Here is a 21,508-nt window from a genome sequence, read left to right as displayed (position 1 = left end):
GCGTGTTTGAATCATTTCAGGGGCTCCAGATGACAGGAGTGGCCCTGATACGACGGGGGCGGAGGACTCTCGCCCCGGGGTAGGCGGGCAGACAGGGCTGGGTCTCCCGGTCACAGGCACCCTCCTGGCTAGGCCTCTGGTATCTCCGAGAATTGGCTGGTTGGGGAGGGACAATCTCTCCCCAACCAGACTTTTAACAAGTCAAAACATCATAAAATAGAAAGAATACAGTATGTGTGTTTGCGTATGTGTCTGTGTGTTGGGAGGAGGGAGGGAGAAGAAAGAAAATTTTTCTTCAGCGTTTGCATTTCTTATCTATACTGGCCACTGTTATGCCGTTGTCACAGAACCTAAGTTCCTTGAGGGCAAAAATGGCGCCTTTAAGGTGAATCTTCACTGTGCCTGACATAGTACAATTAGTAAAGTATAATTAAGTCACTGGGACATTTTTTCACGGCTGTTGAAGAATCAAATAAAATAAAAAGCGGATCCAGAGCTCGCTGTTACTGGCCGAAGCTGGGGAGAAAGCAACTGGGTCGGGGCCGTGACAGGGCGGGCGGGTGAAACCGTGCTTTGTTCACATTCGTTCAACAAGCCCTCGGGTGGGCAGCGCTGACCACCTGCGGGACTCGCACAGAGACGCCCGCGGGGGTGTCTGTCTCCAGTAGTGCAGCCTCTGGCCCCGCCTCCAAGGCACGTGCAGAAGCCTGGCAGGCTGTCCCCGAGGAACCCACGCCGCACACGGCCCTTCTGACTGCTTCCTGGTGTCATTTAACTTGTTTTCTACCTGCCCTGTTCCCCTCCCCTGTCATTTTCTGTTAGTGCTCAAGACTTAGGTTCAGGATCAGCTCTTCTGGCAGGAACACTTCCAGGCGTGCCGCGTACTTGACGTTCAGCCGCTGTGCGCGGCCGCCCGACCCGCCCGTGGTCAGGTTTCCGTCCGCCTTTCTCACAGCACTAATATTACTGATGATCTGTGCCTGACTCAGTTACTCCACCAGGGCTTTAGGCTCTGTCATTCCGTCCACATTTAACAGCTGGAGCTCTGTGGTGGAGAAGGCCTTTCCCGCATCAACCTGGATTATCCGGTGCCCCTGGCCAGGGAGGATAAATGCTTAATTCTTTCCACCGACCGCCAATTTTCAGAGGAAGGGGGTTGGACGTCCTTCCTACTGCTAGGGCCCTAGTACCACCAAGGATAGCCATGATTATTCCACACAGGTTGTGCTCATTTCTTGTTAATTTTATCCCAAAGAATTTTATATTAATTTGTTGCTACTGTCAATGGGGTCTTCTTATTGGAGACTATTTGTATATACGAAGGTTACTGATTTCTCGGGCTGCCTTTGAATCCACTTAAAAGCAAACAGTCTTCAGCCTACTAAAAGCCAATAAAGATTGCATTTCTCCTGCACTTTTGTTTGACGGAAGGAACGGCACCAAGTCCGTCTCAGTGCGCAGGTCCCCACCGTGGAACTTAAGCAAGTATGCATCACAGGGAGACAGGACTCACCTTTGTGTATTCGTCCTTGGCCTTGGAGAGCATGCGCAAGATGTCTGCCTCCTTGCCCTCTCCCGAGCTGAGGCTCACGGGGGACGCTCCCACTACCGCTCCACGGTGGGCTTTCAACTGCTCGTACTGAGCGAGGCTAGAAAATCAGAAGGGAAATCCACACCAGAAAAGCCAATTCAACACAACCGGTTTTTGCAACTATCCAGTTCTCACCCAGTTGTTTTTATCTTGTTATAATCATGTTAGACATAAGACTGCTGGAACCGAAAGAAGAAAAATGGGAGTTGAGGTCCTGAGTACACTGACCACACGTACACCTCTAGAGTGGGGTGGGCCACCCCCGCCCGGGGCTGTTTTGTACAGAAAGTTAATGACGCATGGCCTGTGGCAGCTGTCACACAGCCAGGGCAGGGCTGAGCAGCTGGGATGGAGACCGGTTAGCCTTGCAAGGCCGAAAGTATTCACTACTGGTCTTTCTCAGAAAAAGTGTGCCAACTCCTCACTGAGAGCAGTAGAAAGGACTCATGTGTCGCTGAGGAAACCCAATTTAGGGTTCTCAAACCCTGGGCAAACCGCATGGCAAATCGGGCGTCTGCCCCTGGTTCCAAAGGGCCTTGAAGTCAAAGCGCGACTGATTCCAGCCCCTCGAATCCTGTGGTTTAGAAACAGAGCGAAGATTCCACCCCAGGAGAGGGGTACGAAAACAGAGCAGTGAGCAGCGCCTTCTGTTTTCCTGAAAACAACACAGAAGGGAGGCCAGATCGCTCCTCCGTGCTACAGCGAGGCTGAGAGGAATACTGCTCCCCGCGTGGGCTCTGACCGCAGCTCACGCGCCTTCATAATTGCCGCGAAGTTTACGGGGAAGGAGACCTGAGGACTCAGTGAGACGTTCAGTTCTAAGTGAGGACAGGCAGGGAATCCACACACATCGGCGGCTTGTTGCTCACCAGCGATCAGTTCCCAGCCCCAGCTGCGAAGGAATCACCGGGGAATCTGACAATCTTTACGCGGCCTCTTGGCTGGGCAACAGGGTGTTTTTTAATCTGCATGAAATCCTGCTATTATCATCCATTGCACAGTTTACAATAACATGGGTGTTCTAGGAACTTGCTGTTATGGTGGAAAATACCAGTTTGAACACACTTAATCACCACCTGCAGCTTGAGCCGGTTACCTGAAATTGGCTCTCACAAGCTAGGCTTTTCAGAAATCAATCTTATTTATAAAAAAGTACTCCCCACATTCCATATTTTGGGGTCACTTTTTAGCCATTTCCTTGACCCGGGATTTAAAATTGAAAAATGGTTCTTTTGCAGACGGAGCTGCTCTGTCGAATCTGCACTGGTGGCGGCCAGACCCTGTGTTCGGCCGAGTCCAGTCCTGGGTCAGATCCAGCACGTGCAGGAAACTCATTTCCTTCTGAGGCTCTAAACCATCTGCATAAGCGCAGGGAAATAACTGCCTCCCAGTGAGCAGGCCTGGGGCTCAAGAACCGGTGAAAGGGGTTGATGGATCCCAGAGAAGACAGCACGCTGACCTGGGCCTCCTCTCAGGGTCCTCAGGGGGGCAAGAGCGGGACAGGCAGACAGTCATTTCAGTTTCCCCCAGTGCAGACTGGGGTGAATCACAGGGCCTCGTGAGATTAACAAAAAAAGAGACTAGTAACAGAGAGAGAGAGAGAGACAGAGAGAGGGGCTGTCTACTGATCACTAAACTAGTATTATAGCTCAGATACTCCCAAAGGAACTGAAAATACAGACTCTCCGAAGCCCTCGCAGGGTCAGAAGGGAGGGAGGTCTGAGCCCCACGGGCAGACTTCAGGGCAGGAAGGATGTGGGCACCCCAGAGAATCTGGGGCAGCCTTTTAGAAGGGCTCTGAATGTTCTCTTCACTGAGATATACTGATAACTTTTCAAGGGAAAAAGCTGCTAATTTACAAAGGAGGATAATATTAAGGAAAACTGCCATCTGGAAAAATTCATATTACAGATTCTTCACACGTGCAGAAAAAAAATGAGGGGAACCCTTCTACATAATAAATCTTACCTAGTGGAAATGTAAAACATTGTCATTTATGTTTATTTTTCATTTATTAAGTAATAGTGAATGTGTTCCTAACCATGGTGAAAAGGACTGCAGTCAGAGACGTGCCCTGTTTAGATTACAGTGTAGCTACGTACACTTAGAAATACAAAGCACCAGGTCCTGACAAATACTCAGCCCGCAGCACTTACTTTTTCATAAGCTCTGCAATTCTTTGGCATTCTTCCTTGTCGTAAAACCAAATTCCATAAATGGACACTGCAAAAAACACATCAAACCAATTATGAGCATCTTCAAAACTACAAAATGGAAAGAAATTCACTTTCCATCTTGAGGGAAATACATACTTCTTGAATAAATGAAACCAGCCACTGGAGTTCAAGCTTGAAAACCTCGCACTGGGGCTTTTTAGGCCCACAGAGAACACACACATGTGCACACACACACAGACACACACTGAAGTATGTTGTCCTTAAAAATACAGCACCTGAACACAACAGGCACGTGGCGAATGCTTCTTAAATGCATGAACAGACTGAAAACGAGCCTCGACTCTAAGCTCCAGCTCTGAAACATCACTGCCGCCACAGGCCCGGCACACACTCACACACACTCCATCTTCTTTGTTAAGTATCGGAAACCTGAAGCACAAATTAGGCCTGGAAGCCTCCCTCCCTTCCCCTTCTCCCAGGAAGGTGTTAGTAACTGCAAGATTGGCTTTGAAAGCCCTAAGTGAGGACACGGTGCAGGAAAAACAAAATTCAGTAATAAATCTCCGACTCCAAAGTGTCTGCACGTAATATTTACAACTGTTGAAAGATGAGGTACAACTCTGACTGAATGATTTAGTAGTGAAAGAACAATGTGGCATAATATAGCTGCTATTGATTGATTTAACAATTTTCAAACAAATTGTATACCTTAATATGTGCCTGTCTAGGTCATTTTTATAGCAAAGGCTAAACAGGTCCAAAATACATTTATAAATATCTAGTTGAGGATCTGGTGGTATTAATCATATAAACAATACACTAACTATATATACATGTTAAAAAAAACTTCACTGAAATAGCTGCCATGTTATGACAGGGCAATGAAAACCAACATATTTTTAAAAGAAATTATTTTTAAAATTTAAACTTACAAAATATTTAATTATATGAATATAATTTGGTCATTAAAACAGCTGTGATATTTTGACAACTTTTCCCCCCACTCACCTGACCAATGACTTGGTGGGCGTTTCTGCTTCTTGTTAGTCAATATTCAGAAATCAAAGGGTACAGGAGATGTCGTTTTAGTGCTGTGTTAAGCAGATGTCTTTAAAAGGACCCTATAAATTTGAACTATCAACTTGCCAATAGGGGGCAATGGCGTCAACTCCTTGTGTGATGCGTGCACCAGGAATCTTTATCTTACCTGCGTGTGCAGGGGGAGGGGGGCAGCTTTTTCTTGATGGAACCATTGTGTCCTCTTAGAAATACACACACATACTCCTCTTTGATACATGGATACTCTGGAAAAAAGACGTCTGAGTTCTAAAGCCTATGCGCTGAGAGCCTTAATATCAAAAAGAAATTCTTTCATCTCAAGATCATTAAGCGAGTCTCTGAGAACTTGATTCCAGGCTGTTCCCGGTCCATCAACCCTAATCCCCAGCGCCAGCTGCCCCAACAGCTTCCCACACGCCGACCCACCTGCTCTGTGCTCCCCTGAGCGAGAGTGGATTGGATCACCGACATTCAGCGACTAAAAAATCTGAAGACGTTGTATGTTTTGGAGGCTTTAATCCTCGTTACAAAACCAGGATCCTGCTCTATTCTTTGGTTAGAGTGAAAACCTCCTTTCCTAGGAGATGGAATTTTCCAAAATTATCAAAGCAGGAAAGAGGTAACAGGGGAGAGAAACACACAACTAAGAAATTCGAAGCCCACTAGCAGGGGAAGAACAGCCATTTGTGTCTCTTCAGTAGAACATATAAGTAGAAATATTTTGGGTGCCACTTTTGGGGGATGTTACACATTTGTGGCATTTGACATAAGGAACTAGGTTCTCATAAGGACTGGATGCCAAGGAAACTGCTGGTATAAATAGAAAAGTGGTTTGACGATGTTATTACTACGAGAAACTGAAATGCAGATGCAGGGGGAAGATACTGTGAACACATCTTTCAGGTGTTGCAGGGGAGGAAGGGAAGGCTGGGTCTGCAGCCTCACTGAGACGTTGTGGAGATTTCCTTAGGACCTGACCGTTTATCTCTAAAGCGACGTGACTCTAAAATTAAAATGGGGTCATTTTGAAACAGTTCTTTTCACCCCAGTTAATATGCAGTTTGAATGTACAATTTAAATAGTCAAGGAGGAGAAACAGATTTACCAACAGTCCTGGCTCCTGAGAGCAAGGCAAGATAACGAGTAGAACTGGGCCTAACTTTTTCTCCTTAAAATAGTTTCACAGAGAGGGCCACATTCCACCGCGGCTCCCGCCTCTCAGGCGCACGTTCCCAGCCGGGACGAGCCTATCTCTGTCCTGAACGAGGGGCACTGGAGCAGCTGGTGGTGACCATGCAAACCAGAGCCTGTCACCGTCAGGGAGGTGAGGTGCTGATGGGTGGACAGAACCCTCACGTCTCACCCCCAGTTTTCCTGGGTGGCCACGGGGCGAGGCCGGCCTGGGCGGGCAGCGGGCGCCGCAGGGAAGAAAGAAGAAGGCCAGGTTGAAAAGGACCGGAGAAGGTGGCGTGGTTCTGGCATTCTCAAACTTGGAGGGATCGCCGTCACCTGACACGGGGCACAGCCTCGCGGAGCGCCGAGACGGGACCAGCAGAGATGTTCTGAGTGCCCCGGGACCCGCCATGCTGCGAGCCTTCCTCCCACCCACCACGCCTGGGTACCGGCCGCTGCCCAGCCGCCCCGCCGAGATCCAGGTGGGCTTTAAGGGCACTGTGGTGCGTGAGGCTCAGCTCAGCTGTTCCTACATCACTCTTGGAGGTAAGAAACCCCACAGTGGAGAAAAGAATAGGAAGACCCTGAACTGCCTAATGATGCCCACATGTGACTCCCCGCGCTAAGAACACGTTTGGGGGCAATCTTCTTCCTGTTGATGAACACAGGACTTCAATAGCAGAGCTGTGAAATTCTGCCTAAAATTGCCCTGTCCTGGTTTACATCATGCTTTGGAGATTTGGGGTTGAAAAAAGCAATGTTTGAGGCAACAGGCAATGTACCATCGCCTGGTCATATCTGTTAAAACACCAGCTATTAGCATCTTCTATTTCCCTCTTAATTCTGCAAGAAAGATTAGGAAAGCAAAATTTCCATGTTAGATTTCGTGTCTGAATATTGTAGGTACAACAGACATGAGAGAGAGCAAGCTGATGGTATTCGATACAAATATTTTCTTCTTTTTGAATGTCTCTAGCAGCAAAATCCAAAGTTGATCAAATTTTAAGAGGCTAGTTGAGAGGGTCACAGAGGGAACGGCAAATGTCCTTGATGCGCCTTCATTAGGAAACCTCTGATTCTCATTAGCATGGTGTATGAGTTCATTCTGGAAGTTCTCTGGGGATTTACCTCTCTAGTTTATGTTTTAACAAATATTTCTATAAATCTCTTCTTTTAAGACATTTGTCATTTGTTCCATATTTGACTTCAAATACCTTTCAACTCCAAATCATGAAGGTGGCTTGCAATCTTTTTTTTTTAATTACTATAATTTTTTTTTTTTAATTATTTTATTTATTTATTTTATTTTTGGCTGCGTTGGGTCTTCGTTGCTGGGCGCGGGCTTTCTCTAGTTGTGGCGACCGGGGGCTACTCTTTGTTGCGGTGCACGGGCTTCTCATTGCGGTGGCTTCTCTTGTTGCGGAGCACGGGCTCTAGGCGTGCGGGCTTCAGTAGTTGCAGCACATGGTCTCAGTAGTTGTGGCTCGCGGGCTCTAGAGCTCAGGCTCAGTAGTTGTGGCGCACAGGCTTAGTTGCTCCGCGGCATGTGGGATCTTCCCGGACCAGGGCTCAAACCCGTGTCCCCTGCATTGGCAGGTGGATTCTTAACCACTGCGCCACCAGGGAAGCCTCGGCTTGAAATCTTTTAGCAATACTCATGCTACTATTTGTGCAACTTTAAAATACAAGGCCTATCTCCATACAGTTAGGAAGCAGATAAGACATAACTGCATAGGTGAAGTTATGTAGGCAGGATAAGGGTGTCTGACTCGGTAATGCTCTCCTCCCCGCTCCCCAACCCATCCCGCCCTCACTCTCTTTAAAAATAATCTCAGTAATTTCTCTCAGAAGGAGAGGAAATATATTTTTTTTTAGTCAGTAGGCAGCAAAGAAGGCATTTAAGTTCTCTCTGTTCACTAGGAAAGCCATGGAAACCTGGCAGTGTAAATTACACAAACCTCTTCTGGGCACTTAAGGATAAGCCAAAAATCTCCAAATTCCTTCAAACCCCATTCTTTTCATGAAGTCTTTCTCAAACGAGTGGAATAATAATCCCAGTGGAAGGACCAAGAACATGTGATCACATGTTTGGTGTAGACACTTGTTTTTGAGACTCTGCTCGAATACAGAATTCCTTGTGCCATTTACCCCGTTCCAGTTTTTGTAGCTCAACCCCACGGATGGTGACTGGTGACTGGCATTTGGTTGTAAGCACACACACACAGCTACTATCCTACCGAAAGATCGCAAGGTAGTTAAGCAATTAGACGGTGAAAGGCATGAAATGTCAGAGCTGGAGGTTAGGCGCAGGTGTGTGGTTCAAACACTTTCTTCTCTAGTGAGGAGGGTGTTCTCTCTCTCATGGCCACAGTCATGTTTCCTGGTTCAATCTGTTTCCACAAAATACGCCCCTCCCCCAGCCTTACAAACGAAATACGTAAAGTGTGAAAACAATTTTCATGTTTGAATGATTTGTAGGCTCGGTTATAAGAGATGCGAACCCACCTTGCTTAACCTAAGGTTCATGTGAACTCTCAAAAGGTCCCAAGGAAGGATGGAAGGGAGGGAGGGAGGGAGGAGGAAGGGCATGCGAGAAGCGGGGTATCCGAGGGCGGGGGATGCGAGGCCAGCTTTGGCATCCACAGCTGGGAGGGAAAGAGGCTGCGCCTGGCTGCTCTGTGCTGACCCGGTACTTCTACCCCATTCGGAACGCTTTGCACCAAAAATGCATTCCTCCGGCATGTTCTTTAATGCCTTTAAAGTAACGTTCTTTCATTCACCTTCTGCCTCAGCCTCACTGACCAAACACGGACACGACCTTGTAAAACAAAACCTTCGCTGGCCCCCGAGAGTCTACATAGCATTGTTATCTTTGGCCCCTGGTCTGGTTCTTTTCATGTGACATAGTTTAACTGCACCTCACAAATCAGTGGTCCCATGATCTCCAAATACTGGAAGGTTCACAGCAGATGGGAAGCAGCTTCTCTTTTACGCGTGACTAATACTCATGAACATTTTGGGGGAAACAGCAGAAAACCTAAACAAATACTGTGAAGTAAGAACAGCCTCCCTCTTGCTAAATAAATTAACTTCCTTACAAAGTTAATGCCATAAACAGTAGCAGAAGCAGCCTCTGTACTAGAGCATTGCACTAATTTGGATCAAATTAATATTAATCTCCAACTATAAATGAGAATTTATTATCTCCGAAGAAAAAGATGGATTTATCTTTCAAAAAAGTTTTCATTTCTAACAAATGCATGTTATGTCGTTAGACCTTCCAAGTCTCCACAGAGGGCTTTATCCTCCCAAAATGGAAATCTTAAAGTCTGCTACTGCCCTCAGGTTCATGAAAGGTCACGTGGGATCTTCTCCATTATATACTAACTCCCTAATTTTATTTATTTCAGGGGAAAGTTGCTTTAGTCTAGGAGATTTAACAGAGTGAATAAACATTAAAAAAAAATTAAGAAGCAGAAAAAGTCGCAGGTAATAATAAAAATAAATAGGAACAACTGATTCTGTTTTGTTGGTCATTTAAACTTATATTTTCGTTTGCCCATATCTTGCTGGTTAATCCCCAAATCTCCCAGGAGTCAAATAACAAGCGTGGGCTCCTGAGGTGTCTTCCTTCCCTGAGCCCTTGTCCTTCAAGACTCCTCTAGGGGGAAACAGTCTCAAGTGTTTCTTTGCTCTCATACTTTTTCACACATCCTTGGACTTAAAAAAAAAAAAGCATATGTCATAACTAAGTGTTTACCGAACTGCTCCCCCACTAGACCTGAGCTCCTGGAGGGCGGGACTTGAATGCATAATGACCAGCAAGTGGCACGTTCAACAGGTATTTGCTGAGTTGAGCTGAAATCCAAGACGTCAGGATCTTGTACCATCTTACGTGATGGTTGCCACTATTCTGGTTTTACTAAACGTCACAGTCTAGATGTGCTAGGTCCTCCCCAGGGACCGACTACAACTTGCCCGGGGCTCACAGCACAGGGTTTCCTGACGTCATCCCTTTTATTCTCCTGACCTCACTCAGAATTTGCTTCAAACATCTGATAATCTTAGGCATAAGTTATGTTGATGGGACTTTGTCATCAGCTCCTTAGGACTGTACATTCTATTGATCCAGCGCTGTGTGGGCACTGACGTTCTCATTTTCTGTGTGTTTATTATTCTAACAATGCTACCAGAGACCAGTCTTCCTGATGGAGTACCTGTCAGGCATCGGCAACTAAGAGCTCAAAGAATGCAATTAATCTGCAAAAATCACGTGCATTTCTCTTCAGAGTATGAGTAACAGTACTTTGATCTGGCAGAAAACACACTTATTCGTATTCCAGTCATGTCTGATGATAGTACTCTGAAGCTTACACATACAAGTACCTAAATTATCTTAAAAACATAAGACTGATATGCAATGTCAATTATTCCAGCAACACACTGAAAATGTGTTACCTGGAGTGAATCTCAATATAGCAAAATAAGTCTTGTCTCAGAGAACTGTAGTTTCTGAGAAATATATGTTTAAGGTAAACATAAAACAGAGTATTTCTATAGGTCAAAAACTTGTTCCAATGACAAACAGACTTCCTCATATTTGAATCAGGTTATTTAATCAAGTGTTTACTAGTTATAGGAATAGCTTCGCTGAAGTACACTAACTATAAAAATACATGATCACTGAAAAATTTCTAAGATTTTACACGGCAGTGGTTTAGCAAAAGGGACCCTAATGCTACTTCGTGATTGGGAGAAAGTGAGTCGGACTTTCTGTACTTTTTTTTTTTTTAATTAATTAATTAATTAATTTTTATGGCTGTGTTGGGTCTTCGTTTCTGTGCGAGGGCTTTCTCTAGTTGTGGCAAGCGGGGGCCACTCTTCATCGCGGTGCGCGGGCCTCTCACCATCGCGGCCTCTCTTGTTGCGGAGCACAGGCTCCAGACGCGCAGGCTCAGTTATTGTGGCTCACGGGCCCAGCCGCTCCGCGGCATGTGGGATCTTCCCAGACCAGGGCTCGAACCCGTGTCCCCTGCATTGGCAGGCAGACTCTCAACCACTGCGCCACCAGGGAAGCCCAAGTTTCTGTACTTTTTTCATTTTGACCTTAATCTATAATTGTGGAAGTAGCAGACTCCACTTTTCCCAAAGGCCTTTCTGTTATAAATAGTTGAATCATGGTTTGGTTCTACTATTAAAGTAGAGCTCTAAGGCTGAATAGAGGATAATTCTAACACCAGTTCTTGCCTAAAATTGTTTTCTTTCTCCAAAACCCATAAGAACATGAAAAAATTATAATTTGTCCTTCTGTGGGTTAAGAAGTAATAACCCAATAGTTTTAAATCGATTATTTGAAACTACGAAGTGATTACTGGACAAAAATCAGTAACATAAAAAATAGACTCTAAGAGAACAGACACGAACACTCAATGCAGCCACACGCAGGGCTCTGTGTTAGGCAAACTAAAAGATGCTTCACTCGTTAAGCATTTCAGAAAATGTTTGGAATCCAGTTTTTCTCTGCCAAGATTTAGACTTCCAGCATGTCAAGCTGGGCTCTCAAAAACAAATGATAAAATACAGTCATCTCCAAACCACAAATGAAGTGCATGAATCCAAATAGCATTACGATGCAGATGTTTCCTCGGTAAAGTCGAGAACGTTAAGTCTCTATGGTTCAGGATAAAATAAAAGTGACCTCTCCTTAATTTCACTCTCACATCGTGTCTGTACATCACCTTATGTGACGCTGTCACATGGTCCTCCTCATCTACGCATGCCAGATCGCTAAGTTAAGTAAGTTCCGAGATGACAGCTTTTCCGTGTCAAGGTCCTATCTGCAGTGAGTCCCCTAACCCTAAAGGGTGACGTGTGAAGGCCGTGTGGACCGCGCGGTCCGGGCGAGGGCGGCACTGTGGACCCGGAGAGCGTGTGTGCTCCAAGGAGCTGTCAGGTATCACAACGCAACACACAGAAACACAAAAACCCAAAGTGAGAGTTTGCTTTCCATGAGGCTTTTCAGAGCCTTCTTGAATTGCCAGAATGCCAGTTCTTTAGATAAACAGTCTCCTTTAGAGTTTAGATCTCTTCGTTTCAGCATGAGCTGAATACTGATGAGAGAACAGAAAAGCAATTCTGGGTTTAAGGTCAGAGTGACAGGTGTCATCACTCATGTCCCCGCAGATGTGCAGCCCTTTATCACATATGAAAACACATCAGCTCCTGAGCAATGGTTTGTAGAAAATAGGTCAGTTTTTCAGTTAGAATGGCAAAGGAGGCTTACAGACACAGATGCGGTGACCACAGTGTAATTTTAAAATTCCTCCTTTCTAAGAAGCACAGACTGAGGTGGTAGAGCACCCCTGAAGGCCGCCCCTAGCCGCTGCTCTCACCACAGGAACCAGCCTGCCGATCAGGCACAGGCCACCTGTTCTGACTGGAGTGAAATGTCAAATTCCTCGTCTCCTACCCCACACCCATGTGATCTGAAGGAGTTTAAGGATCTTGTCTCCCTGCGCAGGTCCTGAACTGAAGGACACTCTGTTGTTATTCCTGCAAAGACTAAGATTCTGTCTAGCAAGAGTGTCAAGTATTTTTAGCCATTCAATTACTTTTAAGATATTTTTGGACTCTAGGAGGGCTTCAGGAGTTCAATCTACAAACCCTAAAATTGTATGTGAAATGGTGTGCACATGTGCAGACAGACGTTTTTGGAGGTGGGGCGGTACAAAGCATAGCCCCCCCAAACCAATGCCTGGCACACAGCAGGAAAAGAAGACATATTTGAGGGAGTGGGGAAGGGGGGCAGGCAGGCAGGAAGCTTATCAGATTCTCAAAGGGGTCTGTGACCCCAAAAGGTTAAGAACGACTATTTGAGGCTATCAGCATACCAGCAAATATCTTGAAATAGAAAAATAAACTCGCAATTATCTGTGGGCAGATAACTTGGCTTTCATTTCCTTAGTAATAAATTTACACGGGGGACACTTTTAACCTTTCAAATTGCTTTTGTAATAATTGCTTGAACTGATTCCAAGGTTAAGATAACAGATGATAAAGTCTCAAGGTCTTAGAATTTGTTGGACTGCAAGAGCTTTTACTCCTCGCGGCGGCCTGAAGCCAAGGAGAGGGTGACAGCACAGGGAACCCTGTGCGTCCTTGGCCACGCGCTCAGCTTCGGCCACGGCTCCAGGCGCTTGAGGTGGAATTTTTGTTTCAGTCTCTATCATGAACTCGGGGAGAGGGAGGAATTTTGGGAAAGCTGGGCAACTTTGTGGCTCTTTCTCGATCACCCCAAGCAGAACATCTTCAAAGCTGGACAAAAACATCAGACCTATGTACGTAAATAACAACTCTAGAATTAATACATAAATGATTTGGGAATTACTTTAAGTACACTGTACCTATCTGTTTCTTATGCAGATCTGTTCATTTTCTGTGTTTATTTGGTACCACAGAATACAAATAAAATGTAAGATGTGGTCTCTGCCCACAAGGGGCCTGTAATGTATTACTTACTCATGCCACCGCTTTCTGCATAGTCTAGGTAATCAATAACCAACTCATTAATGGTAGCATAATGCAAGAGCAAACGTTTCACAAAATGCATTCTTAATGAGTAATGCTGCTTCCAAATTACGACCTCTTTGTTTGCAAATTTGACTTTCTCACTGCTATTATTTTTTATGGGTATGTATAGGTACATTTCAACTGGAGCTTTGGAAGAAATTAAAGCATACACCTCCTAATATGTTCTGTAAGAGCCGTCAAGAAGAGACCTATGGTTATATTTTAAATCTTACTGTTTCCTATACATACTGTTCTAGGGAAAGGACTGTAGACTAAGGAAAGGAAAATTGACTTTAAAAAAAAATTGACTCTTAAGAAAGAAGTGGAAAGTTAAATCCTTCTACTCAGGAAAACATTAAGTTGTGTAGGTTTTCATATTTGTAGCAAAAGGAAACCTTTCCTCTCAGAAACACATGGAGAAAGCAGATGTCCCAGGCCAGAGGAAAGGGGGCAGGGTCTTTCTAACGATCTGAAAACTAGAAATGCAAAATAAACCGTTCCCATCACCTCAGATTACTTAAAACTTTCAGCTGAAGTCAAGTTACACAATAGGCTTTGGTATCATGTTGGTTTAAAGTCCTGAAGATGTGTTTTATTAAGGTTGTTGTATTTTAATTTGAGGAAGCAAGATACAAACATGAGAAAAGTTAGCATCACATCTCATCAACTTAGAAGAGGAGATCAGGGTTAGATGAAAAGAGTAGATAAGAAACACCAGGATAAAGAAGAGAGTAACAAGTTACACTTGAATACTGATTTCCTTAACGTCTTCTTTTATAAGGCTCACTTATGCCTACTTTTCAAAACTGAGAAGTACTTTATATATTATTGCTTAAATGATATATTTAAATATAGTAATATTTAACAGAACTTAAAGCATTGTGTTCAATGAGCTCTGACAATAAACTCTCATATAACCAATCACCCAAAACAAGATATAAAATATTTTCATCACTCTTTTTCAGTCAACACCTGCACCACTTCTACCACCAACTCCAGCAGAGACAACCATTTTCTGACTTCTATCAGGATAGATTAGTTTTGCGTTTTTCTTAGACTTCACAGAAATGGGATCAAACGGTATATACATTTTTGGTGAATGGCTTCTTTTGCTTAGCATAATGTTTTTGAGATTCACGTTGTTGAATATATCAGGAGCTCATTCCTTTTTATTGCTAAGTAGGATTCCACTGTATGAATCTACCCAATTTGTTCATCCATTTACTTATTATGGACATTTGGGTTATTACCAGCTTTTTTTTTTTTTTTAACATCTTTACTGGAGTATAACAAAGTGAATCAGCTATACATATATATACATCCCCATATCCCCTCCCTCTTGCGTCTCCCTCCCACCCTCCCTATCCCACCCCTCTAGGTGGTCACAAAGCACCGAGCTGATCGCCCTGTGCTATGTGGCTTCTTCCCACTAGCTATCTATTTTACATTTTATTACCCGCGTTTTAAAATAAATGTTCATAGCAGTTCTACTTATGATAGCCCCAAGCTGGAAACAACCAAAATGCCATCAACAGGTGAATGAATAAACAACCATGAAATATTACTCATTAATAAAAAGGAAAGAACTATTGATATATAAACATGAATGAATCTCAAGGTTGTTACACTGAGTGAGAGACCAAAAGTGAGTACTTAACTCAGAGAAAGACAAATATCATATGATATCGCTTATATGTGGAATCTAAAAAAAGGGTACAAATGATCTTATCTACAAAACAGAAATAGAGTAACAGATGTAGAAAACAAACTTATGGCTACCAGAGGGTAAGGGGGGGAGAGATAAATTGGGAGACTAGGACTGACATATACACACTACTATATATAAAATAGATAACTAATAAGGACCTACTGTCTAGCACAAGGAACTCTACTCAATACTCTGTAATGGCCTATATGGGAAAAGAATCTAAAGGAGTGGATATATGTATATGTATAACTGATTCACTTTGCTGTACACCTAAAACTAACACAACATTGTAAATCAACTATACTCCAATAAAATTTTTTTTAAAAGTGAGTACTTACAGGATGGGTCCACTTTTTAAAATTGGGGTATAGTTGATTTATAATATTACATAAGTTTCAGGTGTACAACATAGTGATTCACAATTTTTAAAGGTTATACTCCATTTATACTTATTATAAAATATTGGCATATTCCCTGCACTGTATAATATATCCTTATGGCTTATTTATTTTATACATAGTAGTTTGTACCTCTTAATCCCCTACTCCTATCTTGCCCCTCCCCCTTTCCCTCTCCCCACTGGTAACCACTAGTTTGTTCTCTGTATCTGTGAGTCGGTTTCTGTTTTGTTATACTCACTAGTTTTATTTTGTAGATTCCAAATGTAAGTGATATCATACAGTATTTTTCTTTCTCTGTCTGACTTATTTCACTTAGCAAAATGCCCTCTAAATCCATCCATGTTGCTGCAAATGGCAAGATTTCATTCTTTTTTAAGGCCGAGTAATATTCCATTGTGTGTGTGTGTGTGTGTGTGTGTGTGTGTGGTGTGTGTGTGTGTGTGTGTGTGTGTGTGTGTATATATATATATATATATATTTATATTTATATTTATATTTATATGTATACACATATATAAAACACCACATCTTCTTTATCCAGTCATCTGCTGATGAACACTTGGGTTGCCTCCGTATCTTGGCTACTGTAAGTAATGCTGCCATGAACATTGGGGGGTGTGTATCGTTTCAAATTAGTGTTTTTGTTTCCTTTAGATATATACCCAGAGGTGGAACTGCTGGGTCATACCATAGTTTATTTTTTAGTTTTTTGAGAAACCTCTATAATATTTTCCACATTGGCTGCACAAATTTACATTCCCACCAATAGTGCACAAAGGGTTCCCTTTTCTCCACATCCTCACCAACACTTATCTCTTGTCTTTTTGATAATAGCCATTCAGACAGGTGTGAGGTGATATCTCACCATGGTTTTGATTTGCATTTCTCTGACGAGTGACAATGTTGAGCATCTTTTCATGTACATCTTGGCCATCCGTATGTCTTCTTTGGAAAAATGTCTATTCAGGCCTTCTGTCCATTTTTAATCAAGTTGTTGGTTTTCTATCAAGGAAAGTTGTATGAACTGTTTATATATTTTAGATATTGACCCCTTATTAGCCATACCATTTGCGAATATTTTCTCCCATTCAGTAGTCTGCCTTTTTGTTTTGTTGATGGTTTCTTTTCCTGTGCAAAAGCTTTTCAGTTGAGTTAGGTTCCATTTGTCTATTTTTGCTTTTGTTTCCTTTGCCTTAGGAAACAGATCTAAAAAAATGTTTCTATGATTTATGTCAAAGAGTGTTCTGCCCATTATTTTTCTCTAGGAGCTTTAAGGTTTCTAGTCTTACATTTAGGTCTTTAATCCATTTTGAGTTTGTTTTTGTATATGATGTTAGAGAATGTTCTAATTTCATACTTTTACATGTAGCTGTCCAGTTTTCCCAGGACCACTTATTAAAGAGACTGTCTTTTCTCCATTGTATATTCTCACCTCCTTTGTCATAGATTAATTGACCGTTAAGTGCTTGGGTTTATTTCTGAGATTTCTATCCTGTTCCATTGATCTATGTGTCTGTCTTTGTGCCAGCACCATAATGTTTTGATTACTGTAGCTTTGTAGTAAAGTCTGAAGCCAGGGAGCATGATTCCTCCAGCTCTGTTCTTCTTTCTCAAGATTGTTTTGGCTATTTGGGGTCTTTTGTATTTCCATACAAATTTAAAAATTATTTCTTCTAGTTCTGTAAAAATGCCATTGGTATTTTGATAGGGATTGCATTGAATCTGTAGACTGCCTTGGGTAGTATGGGCATTTTAACAATATTATTTTTTCCAATCCACGAACACAGTGTATCTTGCCATCTGTTTCTGTTGTTTTCAATTTCTTTCATCAGTGTCTTACAGTTTTCCGAGTACAGTTCTTTTACCTCCTTAGGAGGTTTATTCCTAGGTATTTTATTCTTTTTGATGTGATTGTTTCCTTAACTTCTCTTTCTGACAGCTTGTTGTTAGTGTATAGTGCAACAGATTTCTGTATATTAATTTTGTATCTTATTCTGCAACTTTACTGAATTCACTGATGGACTCTAGTAGTTTTTTTTTGGTGGTGTCTTTAGGATTTTCTTTGTATAGTATCACGTCATCTGCAGTGACAGTTTTACTTATTCCTTTCCAGTTTGGATTCCCTTTATTTCTTTTTCTTGTCTGATTGCTATGGCTAGGACTTCCGATACTGTGTTGAATAAAAGTGGTGAGAGTGGGCATCCTTGTTGTGTTCCTGATCTTAGAGGAAATGCTTTCAGCTTTTCACTGCTGAGTATGACGTTGGCTGTGGGCTTATCATATATGGCCTTTATTCTGTTCAGTTCTCTCTATACCAACTTTCTGGAAAGTCTTTATCATAAATGGATGTTGAATTTTGTCAAAAGCCTTTTCTGCATCTATTGAGATGACTGTAATGTTTTTTTCTAAAAATAAATTTATTTATTTATTTTTGGCTGTGTTGGGTCTGTTGCTGCATGTGGGCTTTCTCTAGTTGTGGTGAGCGGGGGCTACTCTTCGTTGCGGTGTGCAGCCTTCTCATTGCGGTGGCTTCTCTTGTTGCGGAGCACGGGCTCTAGGCTTGAGGGCTTCCGTAGTTGTGGCACGCGGGCTCAGTAGTTGTGGCTCACGGGCTTAGTTGCTCTGTGGCATGTGGCATCTTCCCAAACCAGGGATTGAACCCGTGTCCCCTGCATTGGCAGGTGGATTCTTAACTGCTGTGCCACCAGGGAAGTCCCAACCATAATGTTTTTATTCTTCAATTTCTACAAGTCAAATCAATGTGATACACCTCATTAACAAATTGAAGAATTGGGGATTTACTTTAAGTACATTGTACCTCTCTATTTCTTATCCAGATCTGTTCATTTTCTGTGTTTATTTGGTACCACAGAATACAAATAAAATACAATATGTGGTCTCTGCCCACAAGGGGCCTGTAATCTATTACTCATGCCACTGCTTTCTTCATAGTCTAGGTAATCAATAACCAACTCATTAATGGTAGTATAATGCAAGAGCAAACGTTTAACAAAATGCATTCTTAGTGAGCAATGTTGCTTCCAAATTATGACCTATCTTTATTTGCAAATTTGATTTTCTCACTGCTATTATCCTATAATGAATAAAATTACAATGAGAATTTGTGTAAAAGTATTTGTGTGAACATATGTTTTCACTTCTCTTAAGTAAATACCTGTAAGTGGAACTTGCTGGGTCATATGATAATTATGTTTAAGTATATAAGAAATTGCCAAACAATTCTCCAAAGGGGCTGCACCATGTTTTCCTCCTACCAGCAATGTATGAGAGCTTCAGGTGCTCCACATCCTCATTAAAACTTGGTAATGCCAGTCTTTTATTTATTTATTTATTTGGTTGCACCAGATCTTAGTTGCAGCAGGCAGGCTCCTGTAGTTGTGGCTCACGAGCTCCTTAGTTGAGGCTTGCTGGTTCCTTAGTTGTGGCAGGCGGGCTCCTTAGTTGGGGCAGGCAGGCTCCTTAGTTGCAGCTCATGGGCTCCTTAGTGGCGGCATGTGAACTCTCAGTTGCGGCATGCATGTGGGATCCAGTTCCCCAGCCAGGGATTGAACCCGGGCCCCCTGCATTGGGAGCACGAGTCCCAACCACTGCACTACCAGGGAAGTCCCCAGTAATGTCAGTCTTTTAAATTTAACCATTCTAGTAAATTATGTGGTGTTCTCATGCTTGTTTTAATTTACATATCCCTCCAATGTCCAATAAGCATACGAGAAAGTGCTCAACACAGTTATGGCAAAATGCAAATTAAAACCACAGTGAGATATCATTTGAGAACTCCCAGAACAGCTCAAATTAAAAGGAGTAACAATATCCAGTGTTGACAAGGATATGGAACAATGGATTTTCATACATCACTGCAGGGAGTATAAATGGGCGCAACTTTAGAAAACTGTCCAGCAGTATCCACAGAGCTATACAAACCCCTACACTGTACATGAGGTGTTTGTATAAACCCCAAACAAATAAGTGCATATATCCACCAAAACACATGAGCCAGAATGTTCATGGCAACTTTACTCACGATAGTTCAAGACCAGAAATAACTCAGATACCATCAATGGAGAATGGATTAGTAGACTGCAATGTACTGATCCTATGGTGTACTGCACAATACACACGGATAACTTCTGCTGGACACAACGACGTGGAAGTCCCTGATGAGTACACTGAACATCTCTTTACTGGCTATCTGTGTATCTTCTTTTGTAAAGCATCTGTTACATATTTTGCCAATTTTTAAACTGGATTGCTTATCTTCCTGAGTTCTAAGAGTTATTTATATATTCTGGATATAAGTACTATGTCAGATGTGTGTGCGCACGCATGTGTGTGTACAGTGAATGTTTTTTCCCAGTCTGTGGTTTGCATTTTCATTTTCCTAAAGGTAATACACCTGTAGGTATAGAACAGACGTTTTTAATTTGATGGAAGTTTACTTTTATTTTTTTAATAAATTTATTTATTTATTTTGGCTGTGTTGGGTCTTTGTTGCTGCTCACGGCTTTCTCTAGTTGCAGTGAGTGGGGGCTACTCTTTGTTGTGGTGCATGGGCTTCTCATTGCGGTGGCTTCTCTTGTTGCAGAGCACGGGCTCTAGGCACTCGGGCTTCAGTAGTTGGGGCGTGCAGGCTCAGTAGCTGTGGCTTGCAGGCTCTAGCAGGCTCAGTAGTTGTGGCGCACAGGCTTAGTTGCTCCGTGGCATGGCAGGTGGATTCTTAACCACTGAGCCACCAGGGAAGTCCGGAAGTTTACTTTTGATGAGGTACAATTTATCATTTTTTTTTCTTTTATGGTAAATGTTCATAAGATTCTATTCAAATCTAGTGTTTGGTGATACTACCTGTTTTTAAACATTTTCAATAAGGAGTTACATTTTAGTTGCTTCTACAAAAAATGAAAAAAAAGGATTTATTATTTAATTCTCAGATAAAATAACTAGAGCATAAGCCTTACTGTTTAAACCACACGGCCATGGTTTAGCAGGGCCACTGCAAAACAGGGACATGATCTCTGTTCCTGTAACATAATTAAAATACCAACTTGGTAGTAGTAAACAAACTTCTTAAATATCAAATCAGAATAGCTCGATAAAAGTAAATCAATTTGAAAGAAATATTCTATAAAATGTTTTGTAGAACTTAGTTTTATAAAGTTTTCACAGAGATGAAATTGACGTTTTCCCACATTATATATCCTTTCCTAGAACTATTAAATTTCTCAGGATGAGGATATATGGTATTCTCACAACTTGCAATTATTATATTTCTAGGAACTTTTAGGTAAATGCAACTAATATCTGTATAAAATCAGCCTTGAGGAGCAGAGTAATTCCTCTGTAGGCTGCTAAAATTATTTAGTATTTTCTACCCAGGAACCACACGGTGTTTAAGGTTTTGCTTATTGTTGGTTGGCTTATGCCCCCAAAGAAAAAAGACTGAAGATACAGTAGTGAAAATTTTGGTTAAGCTTTATTGGTTGCCTTGAATAAAGAAACCTAATAAAAAACAACTCATTGCAAATATTTAACTGTACACACTTAATGCAAGGATTTAAGTGCTGAAGGGAAGTAGAGAGATACCTTGCCTTGAAGGGGCTTGTGCTCTGATAGAGAAACTAGGACAAATATTATATATACGGTAAAACGTAAGTACTATGAAGTGCCTGTTGTTCTAGCTCAGCATTTAGCATATTATTGTGAACATATATATTTGTAAATCTGTCTTTTGTGCTAGGATAGCAAACTATCAGAGGGAAGGGATGTGTCTTATTCATTACTGAACTCCCCCAACCCAGCACAGAATCAGCATCAA

The 21,508-nt window shown here is 42.3% G+C and overlaps 1 protein-coding gene across 5 annotated transcripts in view; it reads right to left on the bottom strand.

The window, feature by feature from the left end:
• The window catches only part of DCP1B (decapping mRNA 1B), a 49,797-nt gene that overhangs the window by 10,679 nt on the left and 17,610 nt on the right, over positions 1–21,508 (bottom strand). For all 5 annotated transcript variants that reach the window (XM_059935014.1, XM_059935015.1, XM_059935017.1 and 2 more), the window contains exons 4-5: positions 3,748–3,814; positions 1,514–1,649 (exon numbers count right to left, since the gene is read on the bottom strand). In XM_059935014.1, coding sequence (XP_059790997.1) covers positions 1,514–1,649; positions 3,748–3,814 — 203 coding nt within the window. The remainder of the gene's footprint in view (positions 1–1,513; positions 1,650–3,747; positions 3,815–21,508) is intronic.

Source organism: Balaenoptera ricei, chromosome 10 (genome assembly GCF_028023285.1).
Source record: "Balaenoptera ricei isolate mBalRic1 chromosome 10, mBalRic1.hap2, whole genome shotgun sequence".
NCBI classification, from domain to species: domain Eukaryota; kingdom Metazoa; phylum Chordata; class Mammalia; order Artiodactyla; family Balaenopteridae; genus Balaenoptera; species Balaenoptera ricei.
This window is presented reverse-complemented; position numbering and strand designations above follow the sequence as displayed.